The sequence below is a fragment of the Mirounga leonina genome, unplaced genomic scaffold (assembly GCF_011800145.1).
Source record: "Mirounga leonina isolate KUSES-001 unplaced genomic scaffold, KU_Mleo_1.0 Mir_171, whole genome shotgun sequence".
Lineage (NCBI taxonomy): Eukaryota > Metazoa > Chordata > Mammalia > Carnivora > Phocidae > Mirounga > Mirounga leonina.
In genome coordinates this window covers 13,438,289-13,460,373 of record NW_023270436.1, presented here as the reverse complement: position 1 = coordinate 13,460,373, position 22,085 = coordinate 13,438,289, and the positions used below count along the sequence as shown (strand labels likewise).

General features: G+C 50.3%; 1 protein-coding gene across 1 annotated transcript in view; it reads left to right on the top strand.

Moving 5' to 3' along the window:
* TESC (tescalcin) overlaps positions 1–22,085 on the top strand; it is a 47,243-nt gene that overhangs the window by 4,442 nt on the left and 20,716 nt on the right. The window contains exon 2 of the mRNA XM_035017087.1: positions 17,478–17,547. Within this exon, the coding sequence (XP_034872978.1) occupies positions 17,478–17,547 (70 nt within the window). The remainder of the gene's footprint in view (positions 1–17,477; positions 17,548–22,085) is intronic.

Sequence of the window (22,085 nt, the reverse complement as noted above, 5' to 3'; positions counted from 1 at the left end):
AGTGTTTACCAGGCGCCTGTCATTTGCCAAACACAGAGCTGAGCCGCGCAGTTTATCCGCAGCTGCTCATGCACCTCCTCCCCCAGGAGCACCGTGGATTCCCAGTTTTCCGGTGAGGACACGGGAGCTCGGGAGCTCAGGAGAGCAGGCCACTTGCCCGAGGCCACAGGCCGCCGAGAAGTAAAACTGGGATTCAGTTTCTGGAGTGATCCCCAGACCTCCTCACTGGGGAGGGAACCGGAGGCCTGGGTGGCACCCCATTTTCTGTTGGGCTCTCGCCATTGGCCACTACTCGGTGGTTATAAAGTCCTCGAGTGGCCCCAGACCACAGCCTCGGCCTATTCGCCATGTGCCATGTTCCCTTTGGGTACCCAGGTGGGCCAGATACCTTCCCTGCCCTCCAGGAGCTCCGGGGGTGCGGGCGCACTGACTGGTACTACTGAGCTCCTTGTGTCCCCCACTGAGGCACATAAAGCTAAGTGGCCAGTAAAGTTTGCCCTGTTCGCTTTGTGTTTCCTCTGGGTGGACTATGGCTTTTATCCTGGGGTCCTTGGGCAATCTCTAAGCCCCAGGAAATAGGGTGCACAATCGTGTCTGTGTCGCTCTGGGGGTGGGGAGGGAGCTCATTCCCCCAGGGCGCTTCAGGTTCTCAAAAACAGTGAAGATGGATTCCATTGTATGTAAATCGTACCTTAATACAAAAATAATTAAAAACAATTTTCTTAAAGATTTTATTTATTTATTTGAGAGAGAATGAGATAGGGAGCATGAGAGGGGGGAGGGTCAGAGGGAGGAGCTGAGCAGGGAGCCTGATGTGGGACTCGATCCCGGGACTCCAGGATCATGACCTGAGCCGAAGGCAGTCGCCCAACCAACTGAGCCACCCAGGTGCCCCCAATTTTTTTTTTTTAAGGAAAAATGAAAAACTGTCTCCCGGGCAGGGAAGAATAAGGGTGACTGTGAGGCCTGGGGAGGGTAGGTTCCCCTCAGGCTGAGCTCTCAGCGGGGCAGGCTGGGGAGAAATGGTCGGGCAGTGTGGGCATAGTGGCCGAGACCATGGAAGGGAGGCTCCGTGGCCCCAGCCTTCCGGGGTACCCAGACACCTCCACCCCTAAATCCCTGGGTGCTCACAGTGTGGAAAAGTGTAGGCTGCTTTGGAAAGCTTTTGAAAGGGCCAAGTGGCAAGTGGACTTCATTGCTGGGCGCCCAGAAACACCCTTGTTTTGACCCATGCTGATATTTTGTACTCTGGCTGGGCCAGGACATCTCACCATTATAGCATATTGTTGCCAATTTACAGATGAGAAAACTGAGGCCCAGACATTTGAAGGGACTGCTCAGGGTCACTACCTTGAGTGTGGAACCCAAATCCAAAACTGCCTTTCCCAGGTGACCCAGACCCCATGCGATGTAGACTGAGACAAAGGGTCTGTATATCTGGGAGATGCAACACTTACCCTGTGACCTCATTAATAGGGTCCCACACACTTGTTTACGAAGTTGGAAGGGGGAGAATTAGACCCCGAGGCAGATAGGCTTGGTATCGTGTTATGGAAAGTTCTAGAATTGTGAGCTGCGCCCACGGAGGGCAAGCTCGGTGATGGGCAGTGTGAGGGGAGCCAGGGGCTCTGGGAGGAAGAGCAAGAACGTGCAGCCCCCTCTGTTTCCTGAAAGTAATTGGCAGTCCGCTCCAAGACGTCCTAACTTCGTGAATTAGTCGTGATCAGAGATCCCTTATGCGTCTTTCTTCCTCATCCCACCCCCAGCCCCACACTGGCAGGATATTTTTTTGTGAGTTGATGGCCCCCAGAATGCAGCCCAGAGTGTAATCAATGCTCAGGCATGCCGTACGGACCGAACACCTCGAGTGTTGATAAGATGCCTTTCCTCTGGCAAAGTGCTTCAGTATTTGCTATCTCGAGCCAAGGGAATAAGGTGTTTTGCTCAGAAGCGCCCACCACTTTGGGGAGATCAGGCAGGGCCCCCTAGTGCCCATGCTGGTGGTACCAGGCGAGGAGGGGGCAGGGGGGAGGTGCCTGGGCCTGCGAGCCACTGTCTCCTGTTGCAACTTTATTAATTCATAAAGCCAGAAGGTCGAGTGGGTGATCTCCGCTGGTGGTGGCAGCCACCGTAAGCGTGAGGACAAAAAGGCCCTTTGTTGTCCCGCGGCGTGACCTTTGTGGATGGGCAGGCTGTCAGAAGTGGGTCTTCCGCTCCCTAGGAGGTGAGAAGGCTCCTTGAGGTCTCCGGGATCAGGTGACTCCGGAGGGTGGGCAGGTGGCCAGCAGGAGACCTCACTATTGGCACGGCTGAGTCCTACCTAGACCGTGGTGGAGAGAGAGAGTGGCTACCGTGAAGGGCTTTCCCAGCGCACTGAGGTTGGAAGGGGCTTCCCTTTCTCCTGAGCGCTCATGCCGGGGTCCCAGTGGTCAATCCCAAGTGAGCACCCAGCACTCAGCGTACTTCACCCACCTGCTGTTCCCAGGGGCTCTCCAGTCTTGTCCTCCCCTGCATCCCCCAAGACTGCAGCCAGGGTCCACATGGACATACACTGCCCTGCTACCCACCCCCCCACCGTGGCCTTTACCAGCAGATAGTAAAGGTTTGAACTGTAGACCACCTTTTAGTCTCTGGGCAACCACCTTGGCCGGCACACCTCCGTTTTCTCATCTGTCGAATGGGAATGTGTCACAGTGCTATTGTGAGGATTAAGTGAGTATCTTAGTAAAGCTCTTGACACACTGTAAGTGTTCAATGGTTGTAGGCAAGTACTAATAATTTTGATTAGAAACCTTACAGAAGCTGGCTACCTTTCTCCCTTTTAAGGGCAGTCTCTAACTTTACTAATTCCTTCCTTTTTCTTTTTCTTTTTTTGACATGGCTGCCATCTTTGACATGCCTGATGTTAATCTTTATCTTTCCCTCGTGCTGATGATCAGGGACCTTAACATGCTTTAGTTTGTGTCACTCTCTAGTATTTTTTTCTACATTTTTAGAACCTAATCATTGGTTTTATTATTGTTTTATGCAGACCCTATTCTTGTAAAAGTTTTTCCTTATAGGTTTCATTTTCTTACATGATACACCTTTCCATAGATTTTTCAACGAATCTCTGTGAGTTGTCAGCTTTGTCTGAAAATGTCTAGATTTTGCCAGCATACACAGTTGATCATTTGGCTGGGTATAAAATTCTGCATATCTTCTTTCAGCACTTTGGTTTTGGTCTCTTGTTGCTGTTGAGAAGTCAGCTCTTTTGTCTAATTGATATTTTTTGGTAAAAGTCTGCTTTTGTACCTTTTTTTTTTTTTTTTTTTTTTACTGCAGTGTGTCTAGGTATGGATTTGTTTTATTTATCCTGCCTGGGAATGGTTTATGCTGCTTCATTCTAAAGAAGGCTTATGAGGGCACCTGGGTGGCTCAGTCGTTAAGTGTCTGCCTTCAGCTCAGGTCATGATCCCAGGGTCCTGGGATCGAGCCCCGCATCGGGCTCCCTGCTCTGCGGGAAGCCTGTGTCTCCCTCTCCCACTCCCCCTGCTTGTGTTCCCTCTCTCGCTGTGTCTCTGTCAAATAAATAAAAAATCCTTAAAAAAAAAAAAAAAGGCTTGTGTCTTACATTATGAACGTGTTCTTTCCCCTATCCCACTTATCTTTTTCTTCTTCAGTAATTCCTATTAGAAATAGATGGGGTCATGTCATTCTGTCCTGAATGTCTCTTTACCTCTCTTTCGTATTTTCTATTATTTATTGCTCTTTGCTGTCTTTGGGGTCATTTCCTTAGGTCCATCTTCCAATTCACTAATTCTGTCTTTAGGTGTTACAGCCTTTTTTTTTTTTTTTTTAAGATTTTTATTTATTTGTCAGAGAGCGAGCACAAGCAGGAGGAGCAGCAGAGGGAGAGGGAGAAGCAGACTCCCCGTGGAGCAGGGAGCCCGATGTGGGACTCGATCCCAGGACCCTGGGATCATGACCTGAGCCGAAGGCAGACGCTTAACAACTGAGCCACCCAGGCATCCCTAGGTGTTACAGTCTTGCTGCCCCTTAAGTTTTTAAATTTTGATAACTTTTACTTTATTTTTTTAAAGATTTTTTTAAAGATTTTATTTATTTGACAGAGAGCACAAGCAGAGGGAGTAGCAGGCAGAGGGAGAAGCAGGCTTCCCGCTGAGCAAGGAGCCTGATGCGGGACTCGATCCCAGGACCCTGGGATTATGACCTGACCTGAAGGCAGATACTCGACTGAGCCACCCAGGCACCCCTTATTTTATTTTTTTTTAAAGATTTGTTTATTTTAGAGAGAGCAGGCAAATGAGCAGTGGGGAGGGGTAGAGGGAGAGAGAGTCTTAAGCAGATTCCACGCTAAGTGCAGAGCCCGATGTGGAGCTCGATCTCACAACCCTGAGATCGAGACATGAGCTGAAACCGAGTTGGACACTTAACTGACTGCACCACCCAGATGCCCCCCGATGACATAAAAAAACATTTTATAAGTTCTATACGGTTTTTAGATTGACTGCTTTTGTCATAGAATAGTGTTCTTTCATTATGTGTAATGACTTAACGCTTACTGTATAGTCTCTTCTGTTTCACCCCCTTGGGGTGCCATTCCTTTTTAAAAATTTTTTTAAGTAAATTCTACCCCCAACATGGGTCAAACTCATGACCCTGAGATCAAGAGTCAGATGCTCTACTGACGGAGCCAGGCACCCCCCCCAATTTTTTTATTTTAAAAAATTTATTGGGGTGCCTGAGTGGCTCAGTCGTTGGATGTCTGCCTTCGGCTCGGGTCCTGATCCCAGGGTCCTGGGATCGAGCCCCGCATTGTGCTTCCTGCTCGGTGGAAGGCCTGCTTCTCCCTCTCCTCTCCCTGCTGTGTTCCCTCTCTCGCTGTCTGTCAAATAAAATCTTAAAAAAAAAAAAAAAATTAAAGTGTAGTTGATCTACAACATTAATTTCAGATATGCAACATAGTGATTTGCCAACACTACTCTGCTCACCAGGATAAGTGTAGTTACCATTTGTCACCATCCAGTGTTACTACAATCTTATTGTCTCTGTTCCCCATGCTGTACCTTCCATCTCTGAGACTTTGCTTTTCTGCTTTTTTTTTTTTTTTTTAAGATTTTATTTACTTGGTCAGAAAGAGCACAAGCAGAGTGGCAGGCAGAGGGAGAAGCAGGCTCCCCGCTGAGCAGAGAGCCTGATGCCAGACTTGATCCCAGGGCCCTGGGTTCATGACCTGAGCTCAAGGCAGATGCTTAACCTTAGACTGAGCCACCCAGGTGTCCCTGAATTCATTTATTTATTTTTTTAAAAGATTTTATTTATTTATTTGACAGAGACAGAGAGGAAACACAAGCAGGAGGAGTGGGAGAGGGAGAAGAAGGCTTCCCGCCGAGCAGGGAGCCCGATGCGGGGCTTGATCCCAGGACCCTGGGATCATGACCTGAGCCGAAGGCAGACGCTTAACGACTGAGCCACCCAGGCGCCCGAATTCATTTATTCTAATAGCTTTTTGGTGGACTGTTTAGGGTTTTCTATATATAGTATCATGTCTGCAAATAGTGACAGCTTTATTTCTTCCTTACCAATTTGGGTGCCTTGTATTTGTCTCATTGCTGCAGCTAGACTTTCAGTACTATGTTGAATAAAAGTGAGAAAGGAAAACCTTGTGTTGTTCTGATCTCAGAGGAAAAGTTCTCAGGTTTTCATCATTGAGTATGATGTTAGCTGTGGGTTCTCCATATATGGACTTCATTATGTTCGGTTATATTATCTCTAAATCCACTTTGTTGCGAGTTTGAATCATGAATGGGTATTTTGTCAGATGGGCAGGATGCTTTTTTTGTCAGATGCTTTTTCTGTATCTGTTGATATGATCATATGCCCTTTATCTTTTCTCTTGTTAGTGTGATATATCACTTTGATTGATTTGCAAATATAGAAACACCCTTGCATCCCCAGAACAAATCCCACTTGATCGTGGTGGTGGTAACAAATTTAAAACAAGAAGGGTTCCGTTCCTTTTGTTAGTTGTGTCTGTTGATTCTCCCTTATGGTGGTTCATTTGCTCGTGTGGTTTGGTTTTTGATTATGAGCTCATGTTTGATTGGGCTGTCTCTCCTGGTTTTCACATCTTTCTGGGACTGTCTTCAGCTCCAGATTTATGCTGAGGCCAAACCAAGTGGAGAAGGGCTTACCAAAAATACCTCTCCTGTGAGAGTCCCTGGGTTATAGAAGCACCTCACACAGTGCTTTGCATTTATTGTGCTAAGTCCCTGAGAACAGTCACTGGTCTAGAAACACTTTTTACATTAAGTCCTCAATTTGGCTTTCCTGTACCAGAGAGGATTGGTGTTTTCACCTGTTCATGGCACACGTGTGGTGTTTAATTCATCACAGAGGCTTCACCCCTTTCTTCTGGGCCCGGCCACCTCCTTAGCAGAGTCCACTTCCTTGTTGACTCTCTGAGACAGTAGGGAGTATTTTCTCTAGCCTGTCTTACATGGGGAAGTGGTCTTTCATGCTTCAGCTTTTTATTTATTTATTTATTTTTTAAGTAGGCTCCACACCCAGCGTGGAGCCCAGCATGGGGCTTGAACTCACGGCCCTGAGAAAAGACCTGAGCTGAGATCAAGAGTCAGACGCTCTTGGGGCGCCTGGGTGGCTCAGTCGTTAAGCGTCTGCCTTCGGCTCAGGTCATGATCCCGGGGTCCTGGGATCGAGTCCCGCATCGGGCTCCCTGCTCCAAGGGAAGCCTGCTTCTCCCTCCCCCACTCCCCCTGCTTGTGTTCCTTCTCTCGCTGTGTCTCTCTCTGTCAAATAAATAAAATCTTAAAAAAAAAAAAAAAAAAAAAGAGTCGGACGCTCCACTGACTGAGCCACCCAGGCGGCCCTCTGCTTCAGCTTTGGATAGGAGTCTCACTTCTTGCTTACATAGAACCAAGGCCATTTCTGATGCTGGGCCACCTCAGCAGCATCTGGCACTCCTGCCCTGCTGGGTGTGCATTCCCTCCTTGGTTCTGGCCTTGCCAGGCCTCCCTCCCTTGCAGGGTTAATGGCGTAAGGGAGGTTTTTCTTTTATCCAGTGTTTCAGGTGTCTCTAGTGCAATGGGGAGTCTGTGTTCATTCCATGTAGCAGGAACTGGACTTCTTTACCTAGTAAGCCTTCCTACTTTTGGTAAGCCTCTCTCTCCTTGATGTGGCCCAGTCTAAATCTGGAGCTGAAGATAGTTCTGGAATGATGTGAAAACCAGTTCCTTAGATGCTCCCAAAGACGCCCACTCTTCACATCTCTGCTGATTAGCCAGCTCCCTCCCCCCAGCCCCTTCCCCATCTTTAGCCTTTTTATGAAAATGGAGACCTCGTCTCTTTAGTGACATGAATGCTATGTGTTCATTGTCCCCACTCATCCTCTCTTGGGGTGCATAGCCCGAGCATGGGGTTGTATTAAAATAGATTTTAGAGACCCAGGTTCAAACCCCAGTTCTGCCGCTCATCTCAGCAAATGACTCAATCTCTCCGAGACTCGGGTTTATCTGTAAGGTGGGTGTGATAACTGCCCTCTGAGGCAGGCCCTGGATGAGGGTGAAATAAGATGATGTGCACCAAGCATTCGGCTTAGTTCCTGCCTCCGAGGAAATGCTACCACATGGCAGTGAGTATCGCTGCTATAAGGCAAATGGCGAAGAACAGAGCAGAGCTGTGGGAAGGTGAGCGTCGATGAGCAAAGCACAGACTGTGTGATTTGAGAGTCCTGCCCACCCACTCTGACAGTGTTCCAAGTTGTCTCATTGCTCATGAGAAGGAGGATCTTTTCTAAAGTCAAGTCACTTCATTCTGTCTCCGCTTCAGCTCCAGTCTTGAGAGCTGGAGGATTTATTCCATGTGGGACAAAAACCCTTGAGAGACCCCCCCCCCCCCCCCCCCAGGACCTGAGCTTAAAATTAAGGCCATCACCATGCTGGCCAGGGCCCGGCGCAGCTCCTGCCCAGAATCCCGTGGATCTTGCTCTTACGGACTGGGTTGAAGTTTGCGTGTCAAGGGCTCAAAGGTGCTGGATAAAAGGCCGCAGTTAACCTTCTTGTCGTTTCTTCTGCTTCAGAGACTAGAATTGGGTATGATTGTTTCCTTTCAAGGCCGAGGGCACCCAAGTGCATCTTTGGTGTCTTTAAAAATCCCGGCTGCGAGGTGTGCTCTGTGACGTGTGCAGGCTGAGCGAGGGGTGCAGGTGAAGGAGAGAAGCAGGGCATCTGCTGGGCACCAGGAAGCGTCTTCGGGGCGATGGGCAGGCGTGTGAGGGTGGGTCCCTTCCAGGCGCTCTCGGCTCTCCCTGTCCTCCCTCCCGAGGCCCAGGATTAGTCACTGCTTTGGCTGTAGCCCCAGGCAGCATGCAAAGTGCCTCTTCCCTCCCTCCCAAGCCAAGCTGAGCGGGGAGCCAGCCGAGGAGCCTAGTAGGTACCACAAGGTTCTTACTTCAGGGTCCTCATGATCGCTCTTGGGGCAACTCTGGTGTCTCAGCTCCTCCTGCCAGGTCCAGTGCAAGATGTATGTGATGTTTTTATTGGGGAGCAATTCACATAACCTATAATTTACCATTTTCACCATTTTCGAGTATACTGGTCATGGGCATTAAGTGCACCCACGGCGTTGGGCAGCCGTCACCACGATCCAGTTCCAGGACAACATCGCCCCCGAAAGAAACTTCAGGCCCATTAGCTGCTCCTGAAATCCACCCCCCACCCCCACTCCCACCCCCACCCCCACCGCGGCTGGCAACCGCAAACTTACTTTCTGTCCCTATGGGTTCACGGATTTCGGAAGCTTCGTGTAAATGGCAGCACGCAGCCTTGCACGTCTGGCTGCTTCCACGAGGCATCGTGTCTTCGAGGTCAGCCGTGAGCTAGCAGGGGTCCGTGCTGCCTGCCTGCCCGTGGCAGTATCATGTGCCCTCTGCTCACCGGCTGATGGACGTTTGGGTGTTCCTACCTTTTGGCCCTTGTGCATCGTGTGCATGTGATTTTGATTGTTTTCCGGGGTGTGAACAGCCCTTTATTACCTCCAAGTTACGGGGCGGGGGGGGGGGGGGCGAAGGCGGCGGCCTCAGGGGGCGGTTTAGTAGGACGTGGAGCCGGGGACTGAGCCAGCAGCCCCTGGCAGCGATGTCGTTAGCCCACCTTTCTGTTTGACCCAGCTCATCTCTGTGTTCTGGGACTTCGGCCGATGATGCTGGGCTTCCGGCCAGTCTGCCAGGACACGGCGAGCAGGACAGCGTGGGGGTCCTGGAAGCTGCTCGGTGTCCTGGGGCCCGCGGCAGGGTGGCACTGCTGGGGGAGAGGGAGAGGCAGGGGGAGCCCCTGGGGAGCCCCTGGAGAGCGCAGGAGCAGACTTCCAGCTGCCCCTGCTCCTTGCAACCTCATTTTGAGCATGTGCCCCCCATTGCTCCCCCGTGGGCCTCTCGGGTCCCCTGAGTCCTGTCCTTTGCATCCACCCTCCATTCTGTCACCAGGCACATGGGATCTTGTTGTCCCCGGCCTTAGCATCCTCTGTGAACTCGGGGTGAAGTCTAAACGCCTTAGCTCAGTGTGTACGACCGCCATTACCTCCCCTTGCTCCCCTGTCCTTCGCTTGCCTTCCACCTGTGCGGAAAAACGCGGGGCTTCCTGAGCTCTTCCCACTCTGCTTCTGCCAGCCCTGCCCTCCCCGACCTCACCCTCGCCTTCAGGATCCCATAAGGCATTGCCTCCCACCCCGTCTCTGTGGACTGGAAGCCTCTCTCCTACCCTGGTGCTCCTTGGCAGGCCGATAACCACGTTTACTATCCTGGATCCCAGCGAGGTGACGCCCGTTTCCAAGAGCTGAGGGCTCTGCCTTTTGTGTCCGCACCCCCAGCAGCTAGCAGGTGCCAAGCGAAGCGGAGGTGCTCCGTAAATGTCTCTTAGTGAGTGACGGGGCATCTGTCAGAGGGCTGAGTGACCCAGGCGGGCCTCCCCCTCCCCTGCGAGCCAGCATGGACTCAGGAAGGGGCAGGTGATAGTTTATGTGCCCTTTGTCACCGGACTTGGGGCCCTGGAAATGCTCAAGTAGTCTGGGTCACCCCATAATGGATGTGCTGAAGGCTGATACTCCATTTCTTCTTGAGTCAGATGAGGGAGGTCGGGCCTCGTGGGGGGATTTCACGCCCCTTTCTCTGCCCCCTCCCCATCTCCTGCCTCCTCATCCTTGGGGGTTGTCTCTGACCTCCTGGTCTGTGTGACCCTCCACCTGCCTGGTGACCCCTTGCTCAGCACAGCGAGGCTGTGAGCTGGTCCCTACCACCTGACAGGACCAGGCAGAGACCCCAGATCCATTACATCACTCCTCATCTCTCCCTACCCCAAACCCCGGAACCCCCTTAATCTGCTTTCTGTGGCTAGATTTGCCGATTCTGGACATTTGATATAAAAGGAATCCTACGATACGTGACCTGGGCCTGGTTTCTTTCTTTAGCATCGTGTATTCAAGGCTCATCTGTTGGAGCATGTATCAGTGCTTTGTTCCATTAGGACCGAATCCCATTCCGCTGGACGGATGAGTGAACCCTGTGAATTACAGAAAAGTTAAAGGACAGATAAGCAAAAATAAGAGACAAGCGAAGAGAGGACTGTCCTGTAATTCCACCGCTTGGAAGCAATGTACTCTTTTGTGTGTCTTTTCCTGTGGACACATGTATGTCATTATGAGCTTTCATATACATGAGATCTTGTGGCCTGTTGGTTTTTCCCTGTAGTGATATCCCATGAACGTTCTATGTTCTGAATTTTATACATATATGTATTTTTAAGTAAGCTCCATGCCCAGCATGGAACCCAACACAGGGCTCGAACTCACGACCGTGAGATCATGACCTGAGCTGAGATCGAGTCGGATGCTTAACCAACGGAGCCACCGAGGCGCCCCTCTAACTATTTTAAACAGGTCTTTGAAGGTTGTGTAGTATTCTGTCTTCAGGACTCACCAGGATTTATTTCAACCAGTTTCTTTGTGGCTCACCATTTCCCCAGGCGTTTACTGTTTTAATAGGCAGTGATGAGGACTCAGACCTGTTTATCTCCGTACACTTGTCTGAGTTCCTCGGCTTTTGTTCCTCGGCATCAAGTTGCTGGTTGAAAGCCCAGATACCAGCGCTGTCCAGTACAAATACAGTGCAAGGTGGAATAATGCAAAATTTTTTTTAGAAGCTGTGTATGTAAGGTAACTCTACATTTTCTAGCAGCCATGTTTTAAAAAAGAAACCGATGAGGTTAACTTTAATATTTTACTTACCCTATTTCGTCTAAAATATTTCAGTGTATGACCAATATAAAAATTGAGACTCTCCGTTTGCATTGTTTTTTGTACTAAGTCTTTGGAAGCTGGTGTGTATTATACGACTCCCTGGACCCGCCACCTTGCAAGGGCTTAGTGGCTGCATGTGCCTAGTGACTTGCAGGTATATACTTCCTGGTTTAAGCTTTTGATACAGAGTGACAGGTCACCCCCCCCCCCCAACACACACACAAAGATTGGGCCAGTTAAACTCCCACCAGCCCCTGGAAGGGTGGGAAATCAACCCTTAGGTTGAAATCTGAAACCAAAGATAATGAGGTCAACATGCCTATGCACCCAGGTGGCTCGGTCTCTCGTCTCCACGGCAACTGTGACCTCATGGGGACTTGGAGAAAGGGCTGAGCAAAGGAACAGGGAAACCAGAAAAGCTTCCATCCTGGGAGCCCCCGAGGGGGGCCTTGCACACATGGAGCCGGTGCCCACAGGACAGACCCTCTGGGGGACCCCCGGACCTGAGGGTGCTTTGAAAGTCAGTTCATGAGGCCTCAGACGTTCTCCCCCTTCCACCCCCCCCCCCCCCCCCCCCCCCCCCCCCGCCCAATTACAGAGGCTGAGGAGCCGTACCTAAGTTGAACCCTGAACTCTTGGCTCTGGGGATTTGGGTGCCAAAGACAGGGAACCAGATGTGGGAGGTTGTTTTTCTGACGCCTCTGCTTTCAATCAGGCACGACAGGAAGGCTTGTGTGCATATGTGTGAGTGTGCGTGCATGCAGGCACTTGGCATGCAATTAGCTGGAAACTTCCTTAGAGAAACCTGGTCCATGATGATTTCTGGTTTATACACCTCTTCTTATCTGTGTGATCTTGGGCGAGTTTCTGTGCTCCCATCTCTAGAATGGGGATAAAAAAACCATCCTTACCCAATAGGATTGATGAGAGGCTTATGTGAGCCAGGGCTTAGCAGGAGTGGGGCTGAGCACAGTGCCCTGGACCCGGTGAATGCTCAATGAATGTCAGCTGCTGTGGTTCTCGTGCTTATGCACGTAATTCATTTTTTTTACTGGCTCTATTGAGATGTAACTCACATACTGTACAGTTCACCCATTTAAAGTGTACTCAGTAGTTTTTTAGTATAATCACAGGGTTGTGCAACCATCACCACAATCTAACTTTGGAACATTTTCATGCCCCCGCCCAAAGAAGCTCAGTACCTATTAGCATGACTCCGCCTACCTCCCCAGCCCCAGGCAAGCCCTGGTCTACTTTGGATTTGCCGATCTGAGCATCTCCTATAAATGGAATCATTCAATGGGTGGCCTTTGTGACTGGCCTCTTTCACTTAGCATCATTTTGAAGGTAACTCATCTGTCATAGAGGTTGTTTAGGATCATCTTGGGTTGTAATTTCTGATATTTTTCATCAGATCATTGTATTTTTTTTTAAATCTGCGGTTGAGAGCTCAGAGCTGCCTTTGATCACACAAAGAGAGGCGGCATGGGGTGTCAGTAAGCAAACGAACAAACACGAAACCACACACGTTCTGCCCAACAAACTGAGCCCAAATCCTGGGTCTGCCTTTCAACTTCAGCGACCTTCAGCAAGTTACCGATCCCCTCAGATCCTTAGTTTGTTCTTCTGTGAAATGGGAGTGTCTGTCCATTCTAGGGTCATGCAGAGGATTAAGTAAGAACATGTGCGCGCAGGACATGCTACTCTGCCAAGCATGATTCATCCATAGCGATGTCTTCGAGATTCCTGGGCTGTCCCATATGGGACCATATTGTGTGCTTAAAATATTCATTACTTGACTAATAAACATGCATTGCGTATTAGAGAAAATTCGGAAAATATAGATGAATCAAAGCAAAACAAACACTTTAATCCCACTACTGGGAGGGACAATTGCTATTATTATTTCAGGGAAAATAAGTCCAGATTTCCTTTCACTACTTATATACATTTGTATGTGTCTACATATTTCCCCCAGCATGAGGTCATGCTATTTTTGTAGCAAGCTGTTGTGTTTTTTGTTTTGTTTTTTTAAAGATTTATTTATTTGAGAGAGCGAGAAAGAGAGAGAGAGAGTACATGAGAGGGGGGAGGGTCAGAGGGAGAAGCAGGCTCCTCGCTGAGCAGGGAGCCTGATGCGGGACTCGATCCCAGGACTCCGGGATCATGACCCGAGCCAAAGGCAGTCGCTTAACCAACTGAGCCACCCAGGCGCCCAAGCTGTTGTGTTTTTAAGTAGGCGCCAGTGTGGGGCTTGACCTCACCACCCTGAGATCAAGAGTTGCATGCTTGACTGGTGGGCGCTTGGGTGGATCAGTTGGTTAAGTGTCTGCCTCCGGCTCAGGTCATGATCCAGGGTCTTGGGATCGAGCCCTGAATTGGGCTCCCTGCTCAGTGAGGAGCCTGCTTCCCCGTTCCCTCTGCCTGCCGCTCCCCCCCTGCTTGTTCTCTTCTCTCTCTCTCTCTCTGTCAAATAAATAAATAAAATCTTTAAAAACAAAACAAAAAAAAGTCACATGCTCTACCATCTGAGCCACCCAGGTGCCCCAGCAAGCTGTTTTTAAACGATATCATATGTGGACTATATTTTCATGTCAGATACACAATTATCACTTTTCAAAAGCAACATGCTTTTTTTTTTTTTAATTGGCTAAGTATACCATAAAATATTTGACCAATCTGCTTTTGGTGAGCACTTACGTTGAGTCCAGTTTTGTTTTTTTTTTATTTTCTTTTTAGATTTTATTTGAGAGAGACAGAGATAGTGAGAGAGAGCACAAGTGGGGAGGAGAGGGAGAAGCAGGCTCCCCGCAGAGCAAGGAGCCTGATGCGGAACTCGATCCCAGGACCCCAGGATCATGACCTGAGCCGAAGGCGGATGCTTAACCGACTGAGCCACCCAGGCGCCCGAGTCCAGTTTTTAAGCTGTTAAGAATACAGAGGTGGGACACCTGGCTAGCTTAGTCGGTATAGCGTGTGACTCTTGATCTCGGAGTTTTAAGTTCGAGCCCCACATTGGGCATGGAGATTACTTAAAAAATAAAATTAAAAAAAAGAATATAAAGTTGAACACATTTGTATATTCATGTTCTGTTCTTGTTGGATTTATTTTTTTTTTAGAACAAATTCTTGCCAAGTAGAATTACTGAATTTTTTTTTTGAATTACTGAATTTTTCATGTAAACGTTTTACTGTGATAACATGTACCAAAAAGTGCATCACCATGAATATATATTTCCATGAACTTGCTGAGAACACATGTGTATAACCTGCATCTGGATCAAGAAATAGAATACTCCCAGTACCCAGAGGCCTCCCTCATGCCCCATTCAAATTGCTACTCTCCCCTCAGGGGCAACCACTATCCTGACTTCTCTTTTTAAAAATTAATACAGGGGTGCCTGCGTGGCTCATTCGGTTAAGGGTCTAACTCTTGATTTTGGCTAAGATCATGATCTCAGGGTTGTGAGATCGAGCCCCACACTGGGCTCGCACTGGATGTGGGGCCTGCTTAAGATTCTCTCTCTCCCTCTGTCCCCCTCTAAAAAAAAAATTAAGACAATGTCATCATCATTATTATTAGAGAAGTTTTAGATAGGTTCACAGCAAAATTCAGGGGAAATTAGAGTTTTCTCATATACCCACCCCCAACCCCACTATTGCTTGATCACCCCCATTATCAATAATCCCCCAACAGAGTGGTACTTTGGATACAGTCAGTGACCCTACATGACACATCATCATCGCCCCAAGTCCATTGTGTACATTAGGGTTCCCTCTTGGAGTTGTATGTTCTGTGGGTTTGGACATATGTATAGTGATGGGCATCCACCATGATGATGTCCTACAGAGTCGTCTCACTGCTCTAAAAACCCTCTGCTCTACCTATTCCTCCCTCACCCCCGCGACCTCTGACAGCCACTGATGTCTCTCGCGTCTTCATAGTTTTGCCTTTTCCAGAATGTCATATAGTTGGAATCATCCAGAATGTAGCTCTTTTCTCTTTTCTTTTCTTTTTTTTTTTTTTTAAGATTTTATTTATTTTGACAGAAGGAGACAGCGAGAGAGGGAACACAAGCAGGGGGAGTGGGAGAGGGAGAAGCAGGCTTCCCGAGGAGCAGGGAGCCCGATGCGGGGCTCGATCCCGGGACGCTGGGATCATGACCTGAGCCGAAGGCAGATGCTTAACGACTGAGCCACCCAGGCGCCCCCAGAATGTAGCTTTTCTATCCTGACTTCTAACACTATACATGAGTTTTGCCTGTTTTTGAACTTTATTTGGATGGAATCATAAAGTACGTGCTCTTTCCTGTCTGACTACTTTTGCTTGTTTTGATGGTTCTTTTTTTAGGATTTTTAAATTTTTTTTCAAGTAATCTCTACACCCACTGTAGGGCTCGAACTCACAACCCCGAGATCAAGAGTCCCACGTACCACCAACTAAGCCAGCTAGAGGCCCATTTTTGTGGTTTTGAAACTCACCCAAGTTATAACACACATTGTTGGTTCACTGCTGTATACTATCCTATTGCGTGACTACGCTACACGGTAACTCTTTATGTGTTCTGCCATTGCTGGGGGCTTGGATAGCTTCCAGTTTAGGGCTGTTGAAATCGTATTTCCATGAACCAGCTCCTACATATTTTCTGATGAGCACAAGTATGGACCCAGGAGTGGAATTGCTAGCCTATCCAGTGTACATATGTCTTTGCTGATATGCGTGTGCTGTAAATGGCCATCTCCTCCTCCAGAAAGGTGGTAGCAGCCCCTGGTGGTTATCAGTCTTTCCAGTGGTCAGTTTCTACATCTGTAATGGGGATAGAGCCCTGTCCCAGGGTGTCCTGGGGAAGGGATGAGCTAATGTGTGGAGATGTGCATCCAGTACTCAGCAAACCCTCCGTACCAGTTGGCAGTCATAAGGAGTATTTTCTCACCAACAGCAGCTTCTAGGGAGGCTGGAGAATTCTGAGCTGCAGACTCTCGAAGAGATGCAACCTGAGTCTGAGACCAAAAAAAAAAAAACAAACCCAACAGGAAATGAGGTGACAAGCTGGTCCCAGAAATTAGTTGCCTCTGCAACAAGAGGAGAAGAGATGTTTAAGGCATGGGAAGCACTGGGAGGAAGGTGGAGGGGGCTGGCTGTTCATCAGCCCAGAACCTGTTTGGAAGGTTCTGCATGAACTGTACCTAGTCCCCGGGAACCAGAGGTAAGGGCCTTGCACGCCAGGATATGTGGGCAGACAGGAGATACTGCGTAGCGGATGAGGGCAGGCTTGGGAGATGGGTCCCAGCTCGCCTCATGGCAGGTTGTGTGGTCGAAAGTGTAGCTAAAGTGTTCAAATCGGAGATAGAAGAGTAGCTACTCCCCTATAGTGTTGTGTCGAGGCTGAAGTGAGAAGGTACAGGTCGGTGTTGGTGTTTCGTTCTGTGCGTTTCATAAAATAAGCCCTTGTGTGGACGAGACCATTATGAATCCTGGCATGCACAAGGGCCTCATGCCAGCTGTGGAAGAAACATGGCCCACCAGCCCGGAAAGGGTCATTAAGAAAAACTCCCGTATGTAGGTTTTCTAAAACCATTGAGATCATATGTCATGCACAGTGCAATTACCAAAATCCTATTTCTTTTCCTTCCAGTTCCCTCACTGCATCAGATTCTCTGTGTCTCACTGCGTGTCTCCCAAATTACCTAGCACCAGCCTGAACCGCTTTTCCCTTCCATACTCCTCTGTCTTGCAGTATGGGACCAACTGTCTGAAGCCCCTTGCTCAGCTAGGAAAACACCTGTCTTCAGGAGTGGGAGGGGAGGAAGTCCGACAAACGGATGGGATCCCTTTAGTGGGCTGGGGAAAGAGAGAATGACCTGGTTCACGTTCTTGCTGTCCCGGGAGCTGCTGTTAAAGGGGATCTGAAGGAATAACCCCAGAGGTGCATTGTCAGGAAGAATGGGAAACCCTTTGTTGGATTCTTCCTCTGGTGGTGCTCAGTGTTGCCTGGGTGGGGAATGCAGGAGAACAATGGAACGGGAGGGTGGGACGAGGCAGGAGGCTGTCACCAGCCTCCTGCTGGTGGCTTCTGAGTTCAGGGATCACTCATGTCTTCCTGTTTCTCTCTCCCACTCTGCCCCCCTCCTTCTCCTCCTCCTCCTCCTCCCCTGCTTCTCAGTCTCCTCAGACCAGATCGAGCAGCTCCACCGGAGGTTTAAGCAGCTAAGTGGAGACCAGCCCACCATTCGGTAAGACCTGGGGTTGGGTTTGGGCGTTGGGCATGTCCACGGCCCTTGAGGATTTCTCTTGCAGCTCTTTTCTTTCTCTGAGTGCAGGGTGACTCTGAAAGAGCCCCTGGGTTGCCCCATTTCCTGCGGCAAACCTGTAGTTGTTGTAATTCTTTTGGTCCCTTCTAGACGAGATGTTCTAGAGCCAATCTAGAGCCACACCTGTTTCTCTCGGGATCAGGAATGTCTAACCAGAGTGAAGACAGTGGGCCAGTCAGCCACACGTACCCTACCCTGACTTCCTCAAATGGGACATGCTTCTGGCCTCTGTGCTTAGAATCCCAGATAGACGTTGAAGGTCTGTTGAATGTCTCTTGACTCCGCTTCCTCTTGGTGGTTACTTCCAGCCTCAGGCAAGATGGCAGGAGCAGCCTCTGATTTCTGTCAAGGAAACTGGCCATCCTACATTGCGTTTTTAGTGTTAATCTTTTAGAAGCTATGTAGGTTTAAGGAGGAATGCCTTAAACTGTTCTCCTTATCCCACAACAGTGTGTTCAGTCTTAGATGCTGGTTGAATTATATAAAACTAGGTTAGTGAGAGGTCCTGGTTAGCGTGTTTGGTCATCACAGAGTTGGCCAAGAAGCTTTGAGTCAAACTGTTGCAAGCAGAGTTTCCAATGCAAGGTAAACAGCACTGTACCACAAACTTTCTAACAGATGCAGTTTCCTAAAATAAATATTCCAGGTCTGAAGTTTACAGTCTTCAAGCTTCAAAACAAACATTTGAATAATCCAGGGAAACTTCCTTCATCTTAGTAAACAGACTTAAATTTTACCTAAGTTTTATGGAAACTGACAGATAAAATATCCACTTTCCTTGGTCTGTCTAAACAGAAGCATGTTGTTAATCCCATGCATTGTATTCTCAAAGCTTCCATTCCCAGAGCTTAGAGTCTGGTGATCGCATGGTTCCTGTGGCCTCTTGTCTCAATTTGATTATATCCAAGGCAGAATGAGAGCCGGTTAGGACTGACGTCTTTAATTCTATCCAGGGCACCTGCTAAGCCCAGTAAAGGAGAGGGAGTGAGCCCAGCAGAAAGTCACCTGGCTTCTCGTTGGCTCCGAGAGTGTTACATGTCTGGGTTGAAGCCAATCACCATGAGATGCTAGAGATGCAAATGGGTTTTCCCTAGCGCTGTGAGGGAGTGGAGCTGGATCATCAGCCAGGGGCAGGGATGGAGGGTGGAGTGGTTTCTCAAGGGCAAGTTGGGCTGAGGAGTGGGTGCAAGGTGGCAACACCTCAGCCGGGCACCTGGGCGTCTGAGGGGAGGTAACACTGTGCACCTGGATGTTGGACCATGGAAGTGGCAGGGCACCCCTCCCCCTCCTCCCATCAGAAGTTTCTGGGCCCGTGCTCTGTGCCGGGTGCTCGGTACCTGGGCTGGTGGATGCAGCTTCCGGTGGGTGTTGTGTGAAAGTGGGGCCCCCTCTCTCAAGAGAATTTTCCAGCAAGCGATGCCCTCAGCCCTGGACCAAGCTGCTGTGCCTGGGGGTGGCACTTGGCAGCCGGACTGTCCTCGGAGCCTCTCCCAGTTTGAGATTCTAGCATCCGAGCTCCGTGTGGCCCGGTGTATGTGCTTTACACACACTCTTTCCCAGCTGGAGTGTGTGCACAGATCACTCGGGAACCTTCCTCATGTAGGCTTGGCCTCGGCCGGTGTGGGGGGCCTGGGACCCTGCATTTCTAACTGGCACCTGGGCTGCACGCCCCCTGAGCGCCTGGCCCTGGGGCGTAGTAAGCACTCAGCAGAGGCCGCCCCGCGTCGGTCCCCGACCCGGCTCTCCTGCCTCCGGGGCTCAGATGTCTGTCTGTGCCGTCCTAACCACCGCCTCTGTCCTCAAGCCTCTGGCCTCCCTCCTCTGGCTCGCATCCCTGTGCCTAAATCCAGCGCGGCTCGTAGGTCTTAGCAGCAGCGGGGTTTCCTCCGGGAAGTCCGCACCCCGTCAGGCTCTCTGGGCCCCTTACGTCCTCCCTGTGGCCACAGGACGCAGCGGTTTCTGCCTCCCTGTGGGACGGCGAGTGTGAACGTGGGTGTGATCACCTGGGAACCGTGTTACAACGCAGGTTTGACTCACAGGTCTGGAGCGGGACCCCAGACTCTGCATTTCCAACGAGCACGCGTGGTCACGGGCAGGTCGGCCCCCCCCCCGCCCAGCACCGAGGGTGGTGCCCAGGAGCCCCTCTGGGTTGGGTGGGCGGAGGCTGCATTCCCACAGGCACTGAGGGGCCCGGTTGCAGGCTCCTGCCTCCCACTTGTGGGCACACAAGCCGTGGGCTCTGCACACCCACCCCCAGGACCATCCCACGCATCATGCTTTTCCCACCTGCCCTCACGCAGGCCCTGAGTGTGTCTGCTTAGACCCGGTGAGCAGCCCCTGCTCCCAGGCCTTGGGGCCCCTTCAGGTCGTGTCCATACTCTTTAGCTGGGGACCACCAAGGTCTCCGGGTGCTGGTGTTTGCTTTGCTGAGGTCTCCTCGAGGACACCGCCTTTTCCAAGATAACCCTCCTACCCCCTGCACTCCCACAGCCTCCTCCTGGGGGTGCCCCATCCCCCCCGTTGACAGCGCAGAATCATAACTGCACCCCTAACAGACCGCTGGCCCCATGAGGGGCAGGAACTGGGTTTTTGTTCCTGGCCCTAGTGCTGTGTCCAGGGCTGGTGACCTACTAGAGGCGTGGGAGGACCATTAGTGGTTGCTCTCTCTCATTCATTCAACCAAAGTCATGAGGAAGAAGCGAGAGTAAGGATTGCCAAAGTTCTTCATAAGCCCTGAAGCGTGGAATCTGTGAGACCCGTTGTTAACGCCGTGTCCCTCCATAGGGTGTGCAAGTCCCCGGGGGAGAATTTATCCGGGGCCTGGTTCGTAGGAGCGTTCACGGATGTAAGTGGTTATTCATTGAGCATGTTTTTTGTGCTGCGTAGCTGGAGTATGTTACTTTCGTTTTCTAAAACCCGACCGGAAGTAGTGGTAGGAACAGCTGTTCTCCCCATTTTACAGATGGGAAAGTCAGGCTCAGAGAGGTGCTGTGCCTGTTCCCGAGTCACAGAGCTCCTCCGTGGAGGAACGGGGACTTGAGCCCAGGGCTGAGATCCCTCTGTAAGGAAGCTGTGGGCATTGCCGTAACTTGGGAGTGGCTTCTGAGGACCTCAGTCTCCCTGCTCTGGCATCCAAGGACCGTCCGCCCTTATCATCCCGGGGTGGGCATGTATAATCTCCATCCCCAAAGCCCCAGCTCCAGTGTCTCGCAACGTCTGCCGGGAGGCTGGTGTCAACTGTGGGGTGACCACCTAGCCCCCCGGGGAGGAGGTGATAGACCATAGTGTTTTATGCAAACAGGTCTGCCTGAAGGGCCCCCCGCTCCCAGAACCACTTTGCCCGATCCTACTCTGCCTTTTAGGACCTGGGGAAGGGGGAAGGGGCAGGTTTTCGGGTCCCCCAGGCATTCCTACCCATCCTCCCAGGGCAGAAGGGATGAACAGCCCTGGGCTGGGATCTGGTCCCCGGCACCGTCCCTGCACTGCCAAGGGTTTCCCCAGGGACCCCGGGGCCGAGCCTTCAACCTCAACATCCAGGATGCTGTGGGCTATGCTGGGGTTTCTGAACAGGGAAGGGCGCTTCGCTTCATTAGCATCCAGCTTTGTGAAAAGCATCGCCCGGCGTCCCCCGAGTGAGGCCCCCCAGCACCACGGTCTGCGAGGGGTGTGGGAGGTGGCACGCTTTGCCCTGCCTTCTCAGCGAATGAGGTGCCCCGAGAGCTTATTAGGATCCTGTGGGGCAGGAGTTGGGGTAGGAAAGGGGAGGGGTAGATACCTCAAGCGCAAAAAGCCCCTCAAAAGTGACCATGTACACCTGCAGGCTTTAAACATAGACTACTAGTAAGTTTTGTAAGTTGCATTAAAAAAGTAATGAAGAATTGAGTTTCTGAATGTGTGACTTTGATAAATTGTATATAGCTTTAAAAAAAAAAATTCCCACAACCTAAGAACCACTGGAAGGGATTTAATTTTAACCCACCATCTCCTGCTCATGTTTGGTTGGTCCCTTGTCCTTCTGAAAATGATCTGAGGCTGTCCGGGGACGGCCTTACCCTGAGGCCCCAGAGCTGCCGGGTCAGAGCCCCACTCTGTATGCGTTCCTCCTTACAAGGCCCAGCACCTGAATAAAAAAAGAAAATCCTAAAGCTGCATTTTCCTTTAAGGCCCCCCTAAATTGTATATTTCAGGACCCCCAAAACCTGAGTCCACGCTGACACAAGTACTAAGCTCTGAGTCCTCTTGGAGAAATGCTTGAATAGAAAACGGTCATGGGACACATTGGTTGGGTACCCTTGCTGTGCATGTAGACTTCTGTCCTCAAGGCTTTTCTTCCAGCAGGGAAGCCCCTCCCCTAAGTGGATCCCCAAACAGATAGGATTTTAGATCACGAGGAAAATACAGTAATTGCCTCTGGCACTTTGTCTTTCTTTAGCTGGGGCCACTTAAGCGGTGAATGCCTT